The sequence below is a fragment of the Scyliorhinus torazame genome, chromosome 3 (assembly GCF_047496885.1).
Source record: "Scyliorhinus torazame isolate Kashiwa2021f chromosome 3, sScyTor2.1, whole genome shotgun sequence".
Lineage (NCBI taxonomy): Eukaryota > Metazoa > Chordata > Chondrichthyes > Carcharhiniformes > Scyliorhinidae > Scyliorhinus > Scyliorhinus torazame.
This window is the reverse complement of record NC_092709.1, coordinates 90,997,300-91,014,447: the sequence shown is the minus strand read 5'-3', so window position 1 is coordinate 91,014,447 and position 17,148 is coordinate 90,997,300. Positions and strand designations below refer to the sequence as shown.

The following is a 17,148-nucleotide window of genomic DNA, read 5'->3' as shown; positions in this document are numbered from 1 at the left end:
TTCTAATTGTTATAACCGTTCTACATTTATTGTTTATCACTTCTAATAATTGTAAAGAAATATATTTTTCTCCTTTTGGCGGAGTTACAGTAATATCTATTTCTTTTCCAGCGGCACTTGTCTCCAGAGGAATTCTATCGGGTGTTTGGTTTGACTATCGAAGAATTTAATCGGCTCGCACTCTGGAAGAGAAATGACATGAAGAAAAAAGCACGGCTCTTTTAATCAGTAAAATATATAAATTTCGTAAGGGAAAGTCCATCATGACAATGAAAATCCTACCAGGAAAAACATAAAGTCTGTGCTCATAACTTGAGTAACTTGTATGTTATTCCATCACCAGATGAATTATGAGAACAGTTTTGAGAATGTGTGCAGGCCTAGAGGTTGTGTTTCTGCTAATCTTGCATGAAAAGCAAAGTATTATATCCATTAAGCTCTAAGCTTAGATTGTTGTTTGCCAAAAACCCGTAAGAAATAACTGTCTAGTTAAACTATAGAATAATAGGACTGCTTATCAAAGGAGGGCGAGAAAGGGTTCAATGTCCAAAGTGCATTTTATCCTGATCAGAAAAATGCTTTAAAATCTTCCACCCGGCAATAATTTGTTAACACCTTTCTAAAAGGTCCAAGTCCTTAAATAGCAACTCTGGTACCGAAGGAGATTATTGCTAATTGATTGGTTGGTCGGAAGAAAGCTGGCATTGAAAGTTTGAGATTGTTTACAGAAATGGATATGGGTATCAGTACTTCTCCTCACTGATACCTGTGGAAGAGTTGCTTGATGGGAAGCAGGAGAAAAAGCAAAGCTAATACTGCACTTTATTCAATTATACACGAGCATATACTCAAAATGCTAGCACCTTGTGCATCCGCTGAGATTATGGTGTCCATTAAAACGTCACTAACATTTTCGTAAACACACACCACTCGCAAAGTCTAAATTTAAATAAACAGCATCCAAATGAAGTAATGTCCGTGGTAGTTCATATGTTAGCTGACCATTGCTTGGTTGTAAGGCTCTATTTATAATCAGCCTCAGATTGGACTATCGATGCTATTTGTGCAACTAATGACTGATGGCATTCAGATCCCATCTATATTTTTTCAGTAAACCGCTGCAGAATCCGCGCCAATTCTACTGATGTTGGTTGCTGCATTTAATTTGAAATAATCATTGAATAGTCATCTAACTTTGAATGAAGCATTGAGAATGGAAAACATTTGTGTTTCTTCCTCTATCAGAATGTAATTTCATGCACCATGTGGCCTCCTAAGTGCCCAAAGCAGCAGCCAAGAAAGGCATGCACTTATCCAACTGAGTGTCAGGTAAGGACAAACAGGAAATGTTCTTGCATGCCTGAAGCAGATATTAAACAGTTTGCATATGCAAACAAGAGGTCTAACACCTGCTTCAGGTCCCAGCATTAGTTCGCCCTGAGGCAGCCAGCGACAGCACTCACTGCAGAAATAGACCTTATGCAACATTTGCAGCAAAAAAGCTAAGTTGCTTACACGTAAAGCACTACCCCATTACCACTCCAAGCTGGCCCAGACCCCGATCTCTGATCTCCCCACTCCCAGCCCCCCCAACCTCCAATCCCAGCTGCCATTCCCCACTGACATGACCCAGCCCCTCCAAACTAACCCGCCCTCTCCAGTTTAGCAGCCCCCCATTTTAATCACTCCCCCATTGGTCGCTGTGCCCCCTCCAGGCCTCCCTGCCTCTCTTCCGTTTTGACTCACTTTCTTTGGTCACCTGTGTTAATATCTCCTCACGTGGTTTTATGTCAAATTTTGTTTGATGACCCTCCTGTGAAGCACCATGGGATATTTTACTACCTTAAAGATAATATATAAATGCAAATTGTTGCTATTAACAGTCCGCTGACTGCCCCCATCTTAATTGATTCTCCTCATTGTGTGTAGGCCCACATCCCAAAACCGACACTAATTGCCAACCTAATAAAGAGAAGCCACAGTTCTTGTTTTGGAAACAGTGGCGTTGTGTCTGTTTTCTTAAGAAATAGGATAAGGCTGCATTGAGGAGTCTTATACTTGACCTGGAAGTGCTTAATGCTGACACTGGGTGTTCGAAATGGAAAATAATTCCAATGCTCAATTCAAATGCCCCTCACCTTGTTAAACAAAAAAAGATACCCAAAATTTGTTTTTAATTCAGTGATGAGGAATATGTGGGCCCAAACCTTCCAGAAATTTATGAAATGCTTGGATACTTCAACTTTTTTTAAATTCTGAGAATTTTGTCTATAAATTATTTTTGCTTTAAATCAATGCATACAGCGAGCATCACAATAGCACTGAAAGTTTACTGTGAAAAATCAGAATTGTTACGTGCCTATGGTTCAGTGCAGAGAAGATTGGATTTGTTCTAAATCCTTGTGATCACTGCATCTTTCACTGCAAAGGTTTTGGCGCTTAAGGGTGACAACAAGAAGGTAAAGATTGCTTCTGCAGTGCATGGGAGGGAGGGGCCATTTTTACAAATTTGGGCTGGTGCGGGGAGCTGGCCCACCGACAACACAAGCAGAAACTTCAGGCATGCGGCCTATGAAGTTCAGCCTATTAAGAGCTAGCAACTCATAAAATTACCCCTTTATAACTGTTTTGAAATATTTATATTTACAGAGCAGATTAAAAAGGGCACTAACACAATACATGTGTATAAGTTATGCTTTGGTGTTTTATTTTGTCTAAAAAAAACAAATGCAAGAAACATAAACTGTAAACACAATGCAAACATTTTACCACCAACCAGGATCACAGAGCCATTAGTCATGGAGTAACTGTTTTGAATTTCAGTGCCTGAGTTTTTCTATATTTTTTTTCCAAAGCTGTTACGTTCATGATCTAGCAGCACCTCAAAAAATAATTTACAGAAGATTATTTATCCAAGTAGGTGCAAATTCTTAGATAAACCTTTTGCATTAACACCGATGAGCACGTATACAAAAGTCTATAAAAAAGGTTTTGCCAACTTTTATTGGTGTGATCCACAAGAAATTGGTTTTGCACAGGATCTATTTTTGAGGAACTGCGTAAGTTTCAGATATTTGAAGTTTCCAATTAATTAGAAATAGATTCATTGCAACAAAACTCCAATCCATGCACCTGAGAATTTTTATTTAACGTCTGTCAATAGGTCAAGAGCAAGTGTGAACAGATACACTCCAGAAACAGTCAAGGGTTTCAGTAGCTCAGGATAGATACAGAATAACATGTTTGATGGCATTAGATATGACTATAGATCAAATCTGTCATTTTCACCTCATTGTGTGTATGTATGGATAGACATTTATTTTCCTCTAACCCGTAATACTCGTGTCAGCTTCAATGAAAAGTTATGCTTGGCTCTTGGTGTTTAGTAATGAATCAGATGTACTAGCACACTGAGCTATAATTATACTTTAATGCCCATAATTTGCCTTCTCTAATGTTGAAAAAGTAAACCATTAGCAAGTATGCTTAGAACCGCCCAAAATGGATCCTTATAGCACAGGTTGCCACATGTCTAAAATGCATATTAATATAATAATTTACTATAGATTTTCAATGAATAGCATATGTATTGCAAGGTGTATTTCACATTATGTATATTAAGTTGTGTAAAATGCAGTGGAGTAAATTTTAGACAATGGAATATATATTCTTTGTAATTTTTCAGCTGTTTTTCATCTGCCATAATTTGGTTGTTGGTTGTTGGCTGTCACTGAAAAATAGACAATTGGTTTGAATATGCAGTAGATAGCCACTTTGGCAAACTATAGAATAATGAAACTGTTTACTTTACAATAGCAGCACTTTGTAAGTTTAATGGCAAGCAGTGTGTGGTAGGATGATTGATGAATTGCTGCAGTCTGTTTCCTCCTCCAATGCCTCATAGAAATTATTTAAAGTTCAGAGCTAATAATTCTCAACAGAGCAAAAGTACCTGTCAGTGCAGCCAATACTTTATTTACTCAATGCAACTAAACTAAGAAACAATTGTCCGGTGCATTATTTTATTGGAAACAAAAATCGGCCTTTCACATGAATTAAAGTGCACAATACAAAATAGTAAATATCCAAACAAAACATTCAAAGTTCTTTTTTTTTTAAATTTAGAGTTCCCAATTCATTTTTTCCAATTAAGCGGCAATTTAGCATGTTCAATCCACCTAACCTGCACATCTTTGGGTTGTGGGGGCGAAACCCACGCAAACATGGGGAGAATGTGCAAACTCCACACGGACAGTGACCCAGAGCCGGGATCGAACCTGGGACCTTGGCGCCGTGAGGCAGCAGAGCTAACCCACTGCGCCACCGTGCTGCCCAACATTCAAAGTTATGATGTGACTTCTCAAAACAACAGTACCTTTGCAATGATAACACCTTTTGGGAGATGACACCCATGGGTGTATGTCAATATTTTAAATGTTATATGACTGAGCTGTAAGCTTATTAGGAAAAGTAACAAACACAATCTGATTTCCCACAACACAATATTTTGCAAATTTTAATTCATTTCCCATTTACAAATTGGACAAATTAAAGAGAGTAAAGGTCTGCCGTGTGTGGCCTTCACTTCCCACAAGATTTAATTCCCTCTGAATGGCAGTGAAAGCTGCCTTTTAAAGGAAAGTGATAACCCCTATCAGTTTCAATTACCTAAATGGCAAGAGATAGAAGCAAGCATTCCAAATCACTTTCGCTGTCAAAGTATTTTTTCTGCCATACTGCTCGTCTGAGACCGGAGGCAGGTTACTGAAATACACCTTCGTTGCTTGGGATTTAAAAAGGAAACTGCAAGTTGTTATTTCAAATTTCAATGGTATTTCTTTTCCGTGCATCATTTGCTGGTTGGCATGACTTTGTGGAATGTACTCATGCTGCACAAATGCCCGCAGAGTTTTGACTCATTTCAAAAAACAATACTTCCTTTGCTTTACTTATGAGAAGACCCCCTATTCTAATTCACATAACACAGGTGCTTATTTGTTAATTTATATAGGCAGGATATCTTTGAAACTATAGGTGTGGCAGAGATCTGTCCCTGTTTTTGTTTGGTGTAGCTCTATATTGCACAGACTGAGGGCAGAATTTTCTTGGTCTCATGGTGATTGGGTTGGAGGCTTGGACATGGTGGGGGTGGAGGCTGGCGGTGAGGGTGATGGGGGTGGAGAGCAGTATAGGTGCAGTAGCACCAGGACAGCTCTATGGCACATTCCTACTGCCAGGACCGGCTGCCTGGTCCACAAAGGGGGGGGGGGGGATTTAAATATTTAAGGGCCCAAGTAGGGATTCTTTATCGGGTTTTTTGCCAGCAGCGGAGTGCTCCCCTTGCCCGGATGCTAGGGGAGGCTGCCAGCTCAATGGAAATGGCCACTCTGCAGCAAGCTGGGGATTCATCAGGCTGGAGGTTCCATGCCAATCTGATGGTCCAGAAAAAGGAAAAGCCACTCCCACAGTCCACCACCACATTCTGCGGGGTCTTCCATCTTCACTGCTCTGCACTATTAATTTAACTTTATGTCTCTGAGGGCATCTACATGTTGAGGCATCCTTGAGGTTTCCTACCTGTCTAAAGATCACTCATCTCTCCCAATGGGGCTGCCGAGGCTCCAGTGCTGTCAGTCTTTGATTGGGCTGGCAGCATCTGGAACCTACTTAGCCATCTTTAATAGCACAGCGAGATTGGAGGTTGACAATGAGGAGATCACCTCCGGGAAAGTTGCTCTTGCTGGTCTCGCTGCCAGAAAGTGTGGGCTACAGATCTCCATTTGGTCCCCACATTAAGGTCCTGAAGCCATTGGGAAAGTCCTACCACTAAGATCTCACTGCACTGAAGCCGCAGGCACCTACATACCTTACCATTGCACAGCAGTGTTCTGAATGTTTGGCATGCTGTGCCGTTCTTATTTGATTTTTAACACTGTTAATTGGTCAGTGTTTTAAGAATTTCTGCCCACCCTGGCACAGTCATAAGTTTCCTTTGTTGTGATGTCTAGTTAATGAGGGAATATTTGAAATGTGGAGAGAGAAACAGAGTTGACAGGCACGATTCAGCGGACTTAAAATGAAGTCCGCTTTCAGGCGCGTTTGGCGGGGTGTTTCTCGGCGGCCGCAGCTCCAAGAATCACCCTGCTATCCAACGGCACTTTGCCGTTTTATTTGGCCTTGGGGAGTTTCTTCCTGCCAAGGCCTCACCTAGAGTGATTTCCAGCTGGCGAGCTGATCCCAATCTATTGTACATTCTGTTTGACAGATGCCATAATGACTTGTTAATCTTGCTTTTGCAACTGGTAGAGCAGAAAATGTTGTGTACTTTGACAGGTAGGAATTGAAGACCTGAAAAATGTTCCTAATATCTAGACAGGGCCTTATACTTTTTTAAAAAAAAATTTTAGAGTACCCAATTATTTTTTTCAAATTAAGGGGCAATTTAGCGTGGCCAATCCACCTACCCTGCACATCTTTGGGTTGTGGGGGTGTAACCCACGCAGACACGGAGAGAGTGTGCAAACTCCACACGGGCAGTGACCCTTGGCTGGGATTCAAAGCTGGGTCCTCCTCGCCATAGGCAGCAATGCTAACCATTGTGCCACGTGCCGCCCCTGAGCCTTATACTTTTGACTAATCAATAACTCCCATTTTTTAAAACTATTTCTTTAGATTTGCAGTGGATTTTCAACCAATGACAATGAAGAGGGTGGGATGGAGCACAGGTGTTTTGTTTATGTGGCTACATACTGGGGAGTTATGTCTAAGCCTCATCTGGGAGGGAATGAATTTTCCGCTTCTGCCAAAAGTGAGCCTTATTTTTAAAGAAGCCATCAAGCTGCAAAAATCAAATAAGCATTCCACTGCCCCTCACCAATTTGCTGGTGGAAGGATGGGAAGTCAGACGGGTCCTCTGCTGAGTTAGCCAGCAGGGTGGGTCTCGGTGTAATGGGGAGCATTGAAAAGGTTGAGGGAGATAGATGTGTGCAGGCCCCTGTATTTTTGTGGAGTGGAAAAAAGCTCTCCCACGTCTCCAAAATAATGCCTGGGTCTTTTGCAGAGTGACCACCAGCAGTGCCTTTAAGAAACCCTGGTTAGACAGATCATCACCTTGTGCATACTGGCAGTTCACATGTCAATTACTCTTCTCCCCCCCCCCAACATGTATTTCATAATTAGACTGGTGAATGTTGAAGGGTGTTGGTTACATCTCAGTGTGTTTGATGAAATCTTCATAGTCATACATCGGTGAACTGTCTTCATTAACTACTAGAAGTATTTACATTTGTACAGTAAAGGTTTCGGGCAAGGATCTGACTCTAAGCTTCGGCCTGTACGCGGCTCTGTCCAACACCAGGCTGACCCTGAGGTGCAGGTCATGTGTTTCTCACATCATTGTGTAGACAGTACAAAGCTCAGTCCCACATAAACCTGATGGGTGGGATTCTCCGTTGCCCAAAGTCGATATTGTAATCACCGATCGGGCTGAGAATCCATTCCGACAGCCAAATCGGGGGCAGCGCTGGTTTTGGAGTCTCCGCCCCCTCCAAAATGGCGTCATTGTGTCGCCGCACCGCACACTGTTGCAATGGGTTTGGCTCGTCACCAGCAGGCCCTCTCGCGATGCTCCACCCCCGTTGGGCCGAGTTCCCGACTGCGCAGTTGACATGTGGTCTGAGCGGTCAGCAACCCAACTGTGTCCAGCACAGCCACACTCGGCCGGAATCTGTGCCGCTGGCCGGGGCGGCTTCCGCGAGGGCTGTAGGGACTGGTGGGTGGGGTCGCGGAGGGCGGGGCGGGTCCGCGCACGGTCGGCGCCATGTTGTATAGCGCGACCTCTGTGGGTAGTTGTTGTGCGCATGCGCGGCCAGGGACCCGGCCATTCTCCAGCCGTTTTTAGTGCAGGAACCAAGAGTTTCACCCAGCGCTGCTGCTAGCCCCTCACAGGTCCTGGAATCGGTGAGGGTTCGGCACCTATATTGGCATCGTAAAGCGCCCACAAATTCTCAATTTCAGCCGGCACTTAGCCACTGAAATGGAGAATCCAGCACCATATATGCCAGGCCCTTATACTATACTTCACCCCCGCCAGTCTTTATCCAATATATTTAGTGTTCACGTCTTACAGTTTTATTACTACATTATCGCTACCCACTCTCCCCATTGAAAGTCTGAATTGAAAGGTTCAGGTGGCCTGAAGACTTTAAAACAATTCAATGTCTTGTTCGCACTGCCTTCGGAGGAGTGATTGGCTCTGTCGTTACTGGTCCTTTCTATTGGTTTGGAGGTTGAGCTGTCATCTGGGTACCTTTACATGCTCTTCTTCCATTGCCTCATGTTGAACTGCTCGAGGTCTGTTCGGCTGTCATGTTGTTTGGTGGTTGCTACTCTAACCCGTGTCTTGTGGGGTGGACAAACATTGTGCTCATCTCCTTGTCACTTCTTTGGCTTTCTCCACCATCATGTGGGTCATTGCAATGTCTCTGGCTGAGGAAGAGCATTCCCATGACAAGTTTTGTGGTTCGCTCAGCTCTGCATTCTGCTGTCCGGAATAGTGGTTACAGTGTTGACCTGCTATACCATCATCAGGGATGGAGCCTGAGGCTGTATGGACTGCTGGTCACTCTCTTTTACACCCACCACTGGAAGTGTCACGGTTATCTCCTGGGTAATTGGAATTTCTTCTTGAATTGAACTCTTTCGAGTATTTTGTTGCTTCTTAGATTAAAATAAATGTTGAATGATTTCTCTTGTTCTATTTATTTAAACCTGAAGTGATGCTACATCTTAAAGATCTTTTCCTCCAAAGTCCCGATTTATGTGATTGATCTGAGCCTTGAGTTAGACTGAATTGATTTGGAAATGTGGAATTCTGATCAATGGATAAAGTGTAGGGTCTGCTTGAAGAGCTTTCTGAATTTCAAGATAGCATCGCCGTTTACTTGGACACGAAGGACATTCTGGCACTTGCTGGTTTTGGTGGGTACTGCAACTCTGGTTATGGCACTCAGTTTGGTGATATGTGTTCATGCTCCAACTCGGGGATTGGGATTTAACAATGGGTTTCTTTCAAACCGGATTTCTGGCATTGAGTTAATTTAAAGATGTGTCAGCACTTGCTATAGCCATGGGATTTTAAAAGATTTAGTTCACCCTTGCAAATTCTGCCAACTCTACACTCTGAAGCTGAACTTCCAAAGGAGATTCAATGGAGTGTTCTCTTCTGTTGCAGTAAGGAATTTTAAATCTCTGCCTTCAGCTTCCACGACTTTCTTTGGAGCATTTTCCTAGCGATTTTTCCTCTATGCCTCTACTTCTGGAACTCCTTTTCAGACCAGAATACTTCTTGAATTTTTCTCAGTCTCCAGTATTTGTTAGTCTATGCATTTTGGTGAGATTCTGGGTTTTGATTGGATTTGATTTATTGTCACATGTACAGTGAAAAGTATTTTTCTGCGGCCGAGGGAACATGCACAGTACGTACATAGTAGGCAAAAAGAATCATCAACAAAGTACATTGACAAATGGCACATCGACAAACAGTGATTGGTTGCAGTGCGGAACAAGGGGCCAAACAAAGCAAATATGTGAGCAAGAGCAGCAAAGGGCATCATGAATAGTGTTCTTACAGGGAACAGATCAGTCCGAGGGGAGTGGTTAAGGTGTCTTGTAGCTGTGGGGAAGATGCTGTTCCTGTGTCTGGATGTGCAGGTCTTCAGACTTCTGTACCTTCTGCCTGATGGAAGGGTCTGGACCAAGGCAAAGCCTGGGTGGGAGGGGTCTCTGATAATGCTGTCTGCCTTCCTGAGGCAGCGGGAGGTGTAGACAGAATCAATGTGAGGGTGGCAAGTTTGTGTGATGTATTGGACTGAGTTCACCACACTGCACTTTCATGCGATCTTGGCCGAACAGTTGCCATACCAAGCTGTGATGCAGCCGGATAGGATGCTCTCTATGGCACATCTGTAGATGTTTGTGAGAGTCGATTCAGATATGCCGAATTTCTTTAGCTTCCGTAGGAAGTAGAGACGTTATTGGGCTTTCTTGACTGTTGCATCAACGTGAGTGGACCAGGACAGACTGTTGGTGATGGTGACTCCCAGGAACTTAAAGCTATCGACCATCTCCACTTCAGAGCCATTGATGCAGATGGGGGGGGGAGGGGCTACACTTCCTGAAGTCGATGATCAGTTCCTTGGTCTTTCCGACAGTTAGAGAGAGGTTGTTTTCGGTACACCATGCAACCAGTGATTTATCTCCCTTCTGTAGTCTGATTCATCGTTGTTTGAGATGCGACCCACCACAGTCGTATCATCTGCAAATTTATAGATTGAGTTGGAGTTAAATCTTGCCACACAGTCATGAGTGTATAGGGAGTACTGTAGAGGACAGTAGTTTTATCCTTCTACTGATATATTGTATGGTGTTGGTTATATCTTGGTACATTTGATTAAGCCTTCATAATCATGTGTAGGCTCTATTAAATACAACAACTATTTACAAATAAACCGTAAAGGGTACAAGACACTCTTAGGTCTGCACATGGCTTGGTCCAACATCACATTGACACCTAGCTGCAAGTCATGTGTTCTCTTAGATCGCTGCTCTACCCATGCCAATACCTTGCCCCTTACACCATGGGCTCTTGTCTTATTTAGCAGCCTCCCGTACGGCACCTTGACAAAAGCCTTCTGGAATTTCATATAGATCACATCTACTAGCTCTCCTATGTCTAACTTCCTCATTACCTCCTCAAAGAATTCTAATAGATTTGCCAGGAATGACCTCCCCTTGACGAAGACGTGCTGACTCAGTCCTATTTTATCATGCACTTCCAAGTACTCCGCAATGCCATCCTTAATAATGGACTCTAAAATCTTACCAATGACCAAAGCCAAGCTAACCAGCCTATAATTTCCCATTTTCCAAATTAAATTAGATGGTCATTATACCTAGTCTTGTAGTTCTGGGGTGGGATTCTCCGTTGGCCGACGCCGAAATCAGGAAAGGCGATTGGTTTTGACACCAAATTACAATTCTCCATCACCTCGACGGCTTCAATGCATTCCGGAACGCACGTACAGTAGTCACTGTTTGTATATCATTAGCGGGCCCGACCCGGTATTTTCCGGGGTCTCTGCAATTCTCCGCCTCCACTGGGCTGAGTTTCCGACAGCGCGGTTCACTTGTGTTTTTAAAAATCGTGAAACCAGCATGGCGGCTGCTGAGGGAGAGAGGGGGGGTACGGAAGGTGTCCAACATCGCCATAGTTTGCTGACAGTTGTGCCGCTAGTGGAGGCTTCTGCCAGGACTGGGGGAGTAGTGGGGGGTGTCCAGGAGGTGGGCTGTGGGGTCAGGGTGGAAGGACACGGAACATATTGCCGCAGTTGGCAAGGCAGTCATGCAGCTGCACACACTGCTAACAGCCCACCTTGAACTTAGGGCCATGGGTCGTATAAGTGTCCTCCCAGGATACCGCCCGGGTGCCCTCTGGCCCCTGCCGACGCATCAGCTGTATCGGCGCGCTCCAGCACAACCACTGTCCTCTTGTTGGCTGGGATGGTGTGTGTGGGGATTGCAATGTATATATGTGGCTGCAGCTTGTCAACCTCCCAAGTGTCAATCACAGACCCGGCAAATCCCGCACCATATTTCATTGGAATCGATTGTGTTCCCCGCAGCACCGGTGCTAGTCCCCCAATAGTAGCGGAATCGGTCCAGGTGTAGCATCAGTTTCTCTGTCATGCAAGTCCACAAATTCTGCATTGGCGTCAACACTTTAGTCTCAGAGACAGAGAATCCTGCAACTGATTTAAGGTTTGCCAGAAATTATACAAGAGTTCTGTTAGGTAATTAAGAATCCATACAGACACAGGGAGAACGCGCAGATTCCGCACAGACAATGATCCAAGCCGGGAATCGAACCTGGGACTCTGGCGCTGTGAAGCAACAGTGCTACCACCGTGCTGCCCACAAAGGATGGGCTCGAACCACCAACCTTTCAGTTAACAGCTGAACGCGCAAACCGATTACGCCATAGAGCCCAACTGGGTCTTGAATGGAAATTGAACCCACGCTGTTGGCATCGCTCTGCATCACAATGCTTTGTCCACTATTTTTCATCCATTAACATTAATGAAGATATCCAGCTTATTAGGTTTGGGAGCTGGTGAGAAGCCTTAGGAGGTTCTATCCATGATCTCTTCACAGGGCTATACCAACTGCAACTTTAAAACCAGTGACAGAACATGAGTGACTTATAGTGATCTAGTAAGAGTTGACTTACTGGATCAGATATTTTTGTGCCCTCCCTATTAGGAGCGGGCTAGCAGGTGGGGGGAGTGTAAAATCAGCAACACAAGGGGCAAAGTGTATGTCACCTGCCCGCCTCAGGTGGATTTTACCAGTGACAGGGAGGTATTGTCATCCCACCTGCCCATCGGCCAATTGGACCCCTAAAGTGGTCAATTATTTTACCTGTGGCCAGTGGTGCCCACTCCACATGGTAAGGTCATCTGTGATGGGTTGGGAGGGCATTGGCCCTCCTCTTCAGGCACTCTATGCCCATTGGATAGCGCCCCCTTCTCTTCCCCTTCCCCCCCCCGCCCCCGCAGTGGAAAGGGCCTCCCACTTGAAACACCACCTGATTAGGACCAAACATGACCCAGAGATTCTCTGGCAGTTTTCGCTGTGATCCGCGGCCGTTTCATGCACTGCTGGTGCTAGCCCCTCACCAGTACCGGAATCGGTGAGGGGTTTGTGCCAATTTTATGTCGTGAAACTTCCGCGAATTCTCCGTTTGAGCCGGCACAGCCTCAGGAACGGAGGATCCAGCCCTGAATACTTTGATCCTAAAAATATTTTGGTTTCCATTGTACCTGAAAGCAGTCAGGCTTAACATAAATTAATTAAAGCAATCTAAAATTTCTGATCGTTGCCTTTCTTTCTTGTTTTGTTCTCCATACTTCATTTAGTCAGCACACTTGTACAAACAAGTGGTTATTTCTTCTCAGCTTGAGGACTCGATAATAAGTAAAGCAGACTTTTTCATTACACTGCATTCAAATTACTGACCCATGATGATCCTGGCAGCAGGCGGGGCCATAATATCCCACCCTATGATTAAAGCTTTATGAGCACTAATTTCTTAACGGCTTTGAGGTTTTTTAGAGCACTTTTGTCAACTACCATGTGCAGTGAAGACTAATCAGTCCATAGAAAAATAACGTGCGGGATTCTCTGTCGGCGGGATCCTCCGCCCTGCCGCCAGCTGTCCCGCGTTTCCCGATGGCGTGGGGTGGTCCACAGTGGGAAACCCCATTGGCCGACTGCGGAAACAGAGAATCTCCCTGCCTGCGGGGGCGCACTGTGCCGGAAAACGTGGCTGGCGGGACAGAGAATCCCGTCCAACATCTCCTCCTATTTAAGTAGTATCTGCTCAAAGATATGCCTCTTCAGGTTTCGAATAGGTATTTCTAGCTGATCTTTAATTTCCTGTAACCTTATATATTTTTTATTACTTGCTAATTTTGCTTTGAAGAAGAATTATTCAAAGATGTACCTCGGTTCTAATTAGTTAAAGCAATTCAAATATAAATCGTAACTTCTATGCTACCATCAGGGAATTAAATGAAAATGAGGGGGAAAAGATATATTTGAAAAATACAAGTCATATTAGAATACAGTCAATTAAATTTGTCCACCAGGGAGTTCTTTGCTGGCCCACTTTATATACTTCTAAGCTGTATGCAATCACAAACCAAAAAAAGTATCACAATATTCTCTTCCATGCCAAATCAGATTTTTCATGATATTTCCCCAAAAAGTCCAGACATATTTTCAGAAACTACCGTGTGGATAGGAGGCCTGCATGTAGGACATTGAATTAGTAACAATGTTTTATCCCCTATGAATTTGGAAGTGAGTGCAATGTCACTGAGTCAAACACAGCTTTTGGATGGAGGAATTGAGCAGCCAAGTAGGGTTCTCCAGGAACGGGGCACAAATGGGTGAAAGCAGCATTTCACTTCTAGGCATCCCATGCCATTACATACTTGTATCAATTAATCAATGCTTTTTCTTTTATTTTTAACATTGAATTTGTTGGTATTCAGTTTATTGGCAAACTGACTGTTGCTATGTGTAAAATTAATGGGTGCACCGTTTATTGTTGTTATGTATTGTGACTTCAAATATGTACATAGACATTAGTATGATGGTAATGGAACCATTCAAATGGCAGAGACTAATTTGAAAAACTCCCGACCATCCTACTGACTAGCCAAGAAGACTACATGAACTGGAGAGCTTCAGATTAATGTTTAACTGTAAAACTATTAACATTTATGCACCCTGTGTTCCCTAGTTGCCCTGTTTATAAGAGCAGTGTGTGATAGATCGTCTTTGTTACCAGATAATTTCGCTGTATGTGATATATAAACTGCAATCACACTAACCAGGATATATTGTGAGAGAAAGGCTGTGCTTTAAAGTAACTGTGATGGTGTTGACATTTACAAATCCTTGCTTCAGGTGTAATGAAATACATATAATGCCTTGAGCATATGTCCAATACAGCTGTTATTTTATTTGAATCTAATTATGATTGTATGTTTGGTCACTGGCTTTGTTATTGCTGAAAGTATAGGAGTGATATTGTGATGCAGTATTCTGAGAAGGAAGAACAACTCAGGAAATCATAAACCCACAGCTCATGTTTTCCTGAGATGCACAACTTGTTAACACCACTCCTCATTGGGTGGAGCAGATCACAGAATCACCATATTTAAATTAATATACATATTTGTAGCATTGTACGCCAGCTGTATTGTGGTTTATTTTATTTTTGCAGTTTTGTTTTCTTCTTTTGAACACTACTTAAAGTATCCTGTTTGTTATTTAATAAATCATTAACTCCTCAACCATGCTGAGCTGTCCTTTCTGTGGTTGGCTGTGAGTGAGCAAGGAAATAAAATAATGGTTTCTTTTGCAAATTTACAATGGGCGAAATTCTCCGCCTCGCGACTCCACAAATACGAACCGCAATCGGGCGAAGAATCGGACGTCCAACCAAAATCGAGACCCACGCCATGCACTGATACGGGCACCATGCTCCAGTCCCTCGCTGGTGACGATAATGAGGTTTGTGCCCCGTGCTGGTAGCAGCATGCAATACTGGCATTTGCATGCATTTAAACGTGATTCACGGGTTGGACACAGTATCCTCCGCCGTTCTGCAATGCTCCGCCCCTCTCAAGCGGAGGTCTCAAAAATGTGGATTACTGCAAGTATTTGCAAACATAGACTGGGCGTCATGGCTGCGGAGGGGGAGCGGGAGCTAAAGAAACACTGAAACCATTGAAAACTGTTGGGCTTGCTGGGGAATGGCTGCCAGAGCCAGGGGGCAGTAGCGGGTAGTGACTTGGTGCCATGTCCATGGAGTTGGGGTGTCCCCCTTGAGATCAAGGTGGCCTGGCTCAGACCGCCGCAGTCTGTCTTAAAAACACCCCCTTTGGTGCTACTTACAGTCTCCTGGCTGCTCACACTGCAGAGTGCTGCCTGTGTCCTTTAAATGCTCAGAAGGCCTCTGATCACCTGAGAGTCCACCCAATTCATCCTTCTGGACACCTTCATACCCCAGCTGTATCACCAAGGGCCAAGCTCAATCAGGAGCCCACCAGGTGTTGGCCCTCCTCAGAAGCGCTGCCCCATTGCAGAGGAAGCAGGGAATCAGCAGCGCTCACCCCAACCAGAGCACAACTGCATGCAGCCTTTGGAACCCTTCCCTGGTTCTCTGCCCGTCTCAGGGCAGAGGACTCACCGGTGACCCCACCCTTCTGGATCACCAGCTGTCTCCTCCTTGTGAGACTGGCAGCACTGACTGCCTCTACCACTACCATCCAGGCGCTATTCAGCAGGGCAGATTTGAATCTACGGCCCACCCTCGGGAAGTGGATGGGTCTCCGTTCCTCACTGGCATGGAGCTGTGGGTCCATCTCAGATTCCCAACCTTGGGGGCAGGTCTTCTCTGAGCCATCTTGGTGGCTGCAGTGAATGTGTGGTAAGTGGAGCGTTTAAAAACAGCTCCAGCTACCAGGCTCCTTGCCGGTAATTCTGGCCCCAGAGGTTAGAATAGCTGCTGGACCTGGAATTACTCAAAATTCTTGCCAGCAAAGGCTGGCTCATTAGTATGTCCTGAATTACTCTCCGAATAGCACCCCCAACGGGAACTCGAACCACAAATCAGTCCTGGCATCAACACCTATTCTCCAAAACAGAGAATTCCGCTCAATGTTTGTGGGTAAAATGCAATCAGAAGAGTAAAGCACAAATTAAAGGAAGGAATGTGGATAATATTAAAAAGACTTAAAGCATAAATGTAAAATAACAACTTAAAACAGATTTTTTGTTGTTTTCTTTACATATTTTTATTGAGTTTTTAACATTTTACACAAAAGTAACATAATAACATCAACGATAAAGCATGTATCAACAGTCTCAACAAACCCTACTAGCCAAAAACAAAAACCCTCCCAACAATCCGAACCTCCCCACCCCCTCACTAGTGTAGTGATCTGTATATCTGCTGGTATGTAAAGGATTAACATCTGTAATATAGTGCTAGACAACCACTAGATGGCAGCACCAGATCTATGTATATAAGCTACACTCAGAGGAGATTCCTGCCTCTTTGTATCAGGAGTGACGAGTGAATAGTGTTAGAGATATAGCTTAGTTGGCCAGTGTAGTTAAACATTATATATACTTATTCTTATTTACCTAATCTTCAGTTGTAATGAACAAACTCATAGATATTTAAATTTGTTATTCAATAAACAGTATTTGCTTAATTTAAGGACTGATAGTTTTACTGAACATCAACCATCAGACCATTCTGGAAGCAAGCAAACGAGTAACGAGATAGTACTATAACGTAATATAACTCCCCACCCCCCCCCCCCCCCCCCCAACTGCTAACAGTGACTAGATCCTTAAAATGTAACATAAACAGATGCCATCTGCGATAGAATCCGTCAATCACTCCACTCATCGTGAACTTAACCTTCTTGAGATGCAAAAACTCCATCAAGTCAGCCAGCCACGCACTGGGCGGTGCCGCCTATCTCCAACTCAGCAGGATCCACATCG

At 44.0% G+C, this 17,148-nt stretch overlaps 1 protein-coding gene across 1 annotated transcript in view; it reads left to right on the top strand.

The window, feature by feature from the left end:
• Positions 1 to 14,921, top strand: part of LOC140408573 (actin-binding LIM protein 2-like) — a 512,880-nt gene extending 497,959 nt beyond the window's left edge. The window contains exon 20 of the mRNA XM_072495958.1: positions 112 to 14,921. Coding sequence (XP_072352059.1) covers positions 112 to 225 — 114 coding nt within the window. The 3' untranslated portion in view covers positions 226 to 14,921. The remainder of the gene's footprint in view (positions 1 to 111) is intronic.
• The last annotated feature ends 2,227 nt before the right edge of the window (positions 14,922 to 17,148 follow it).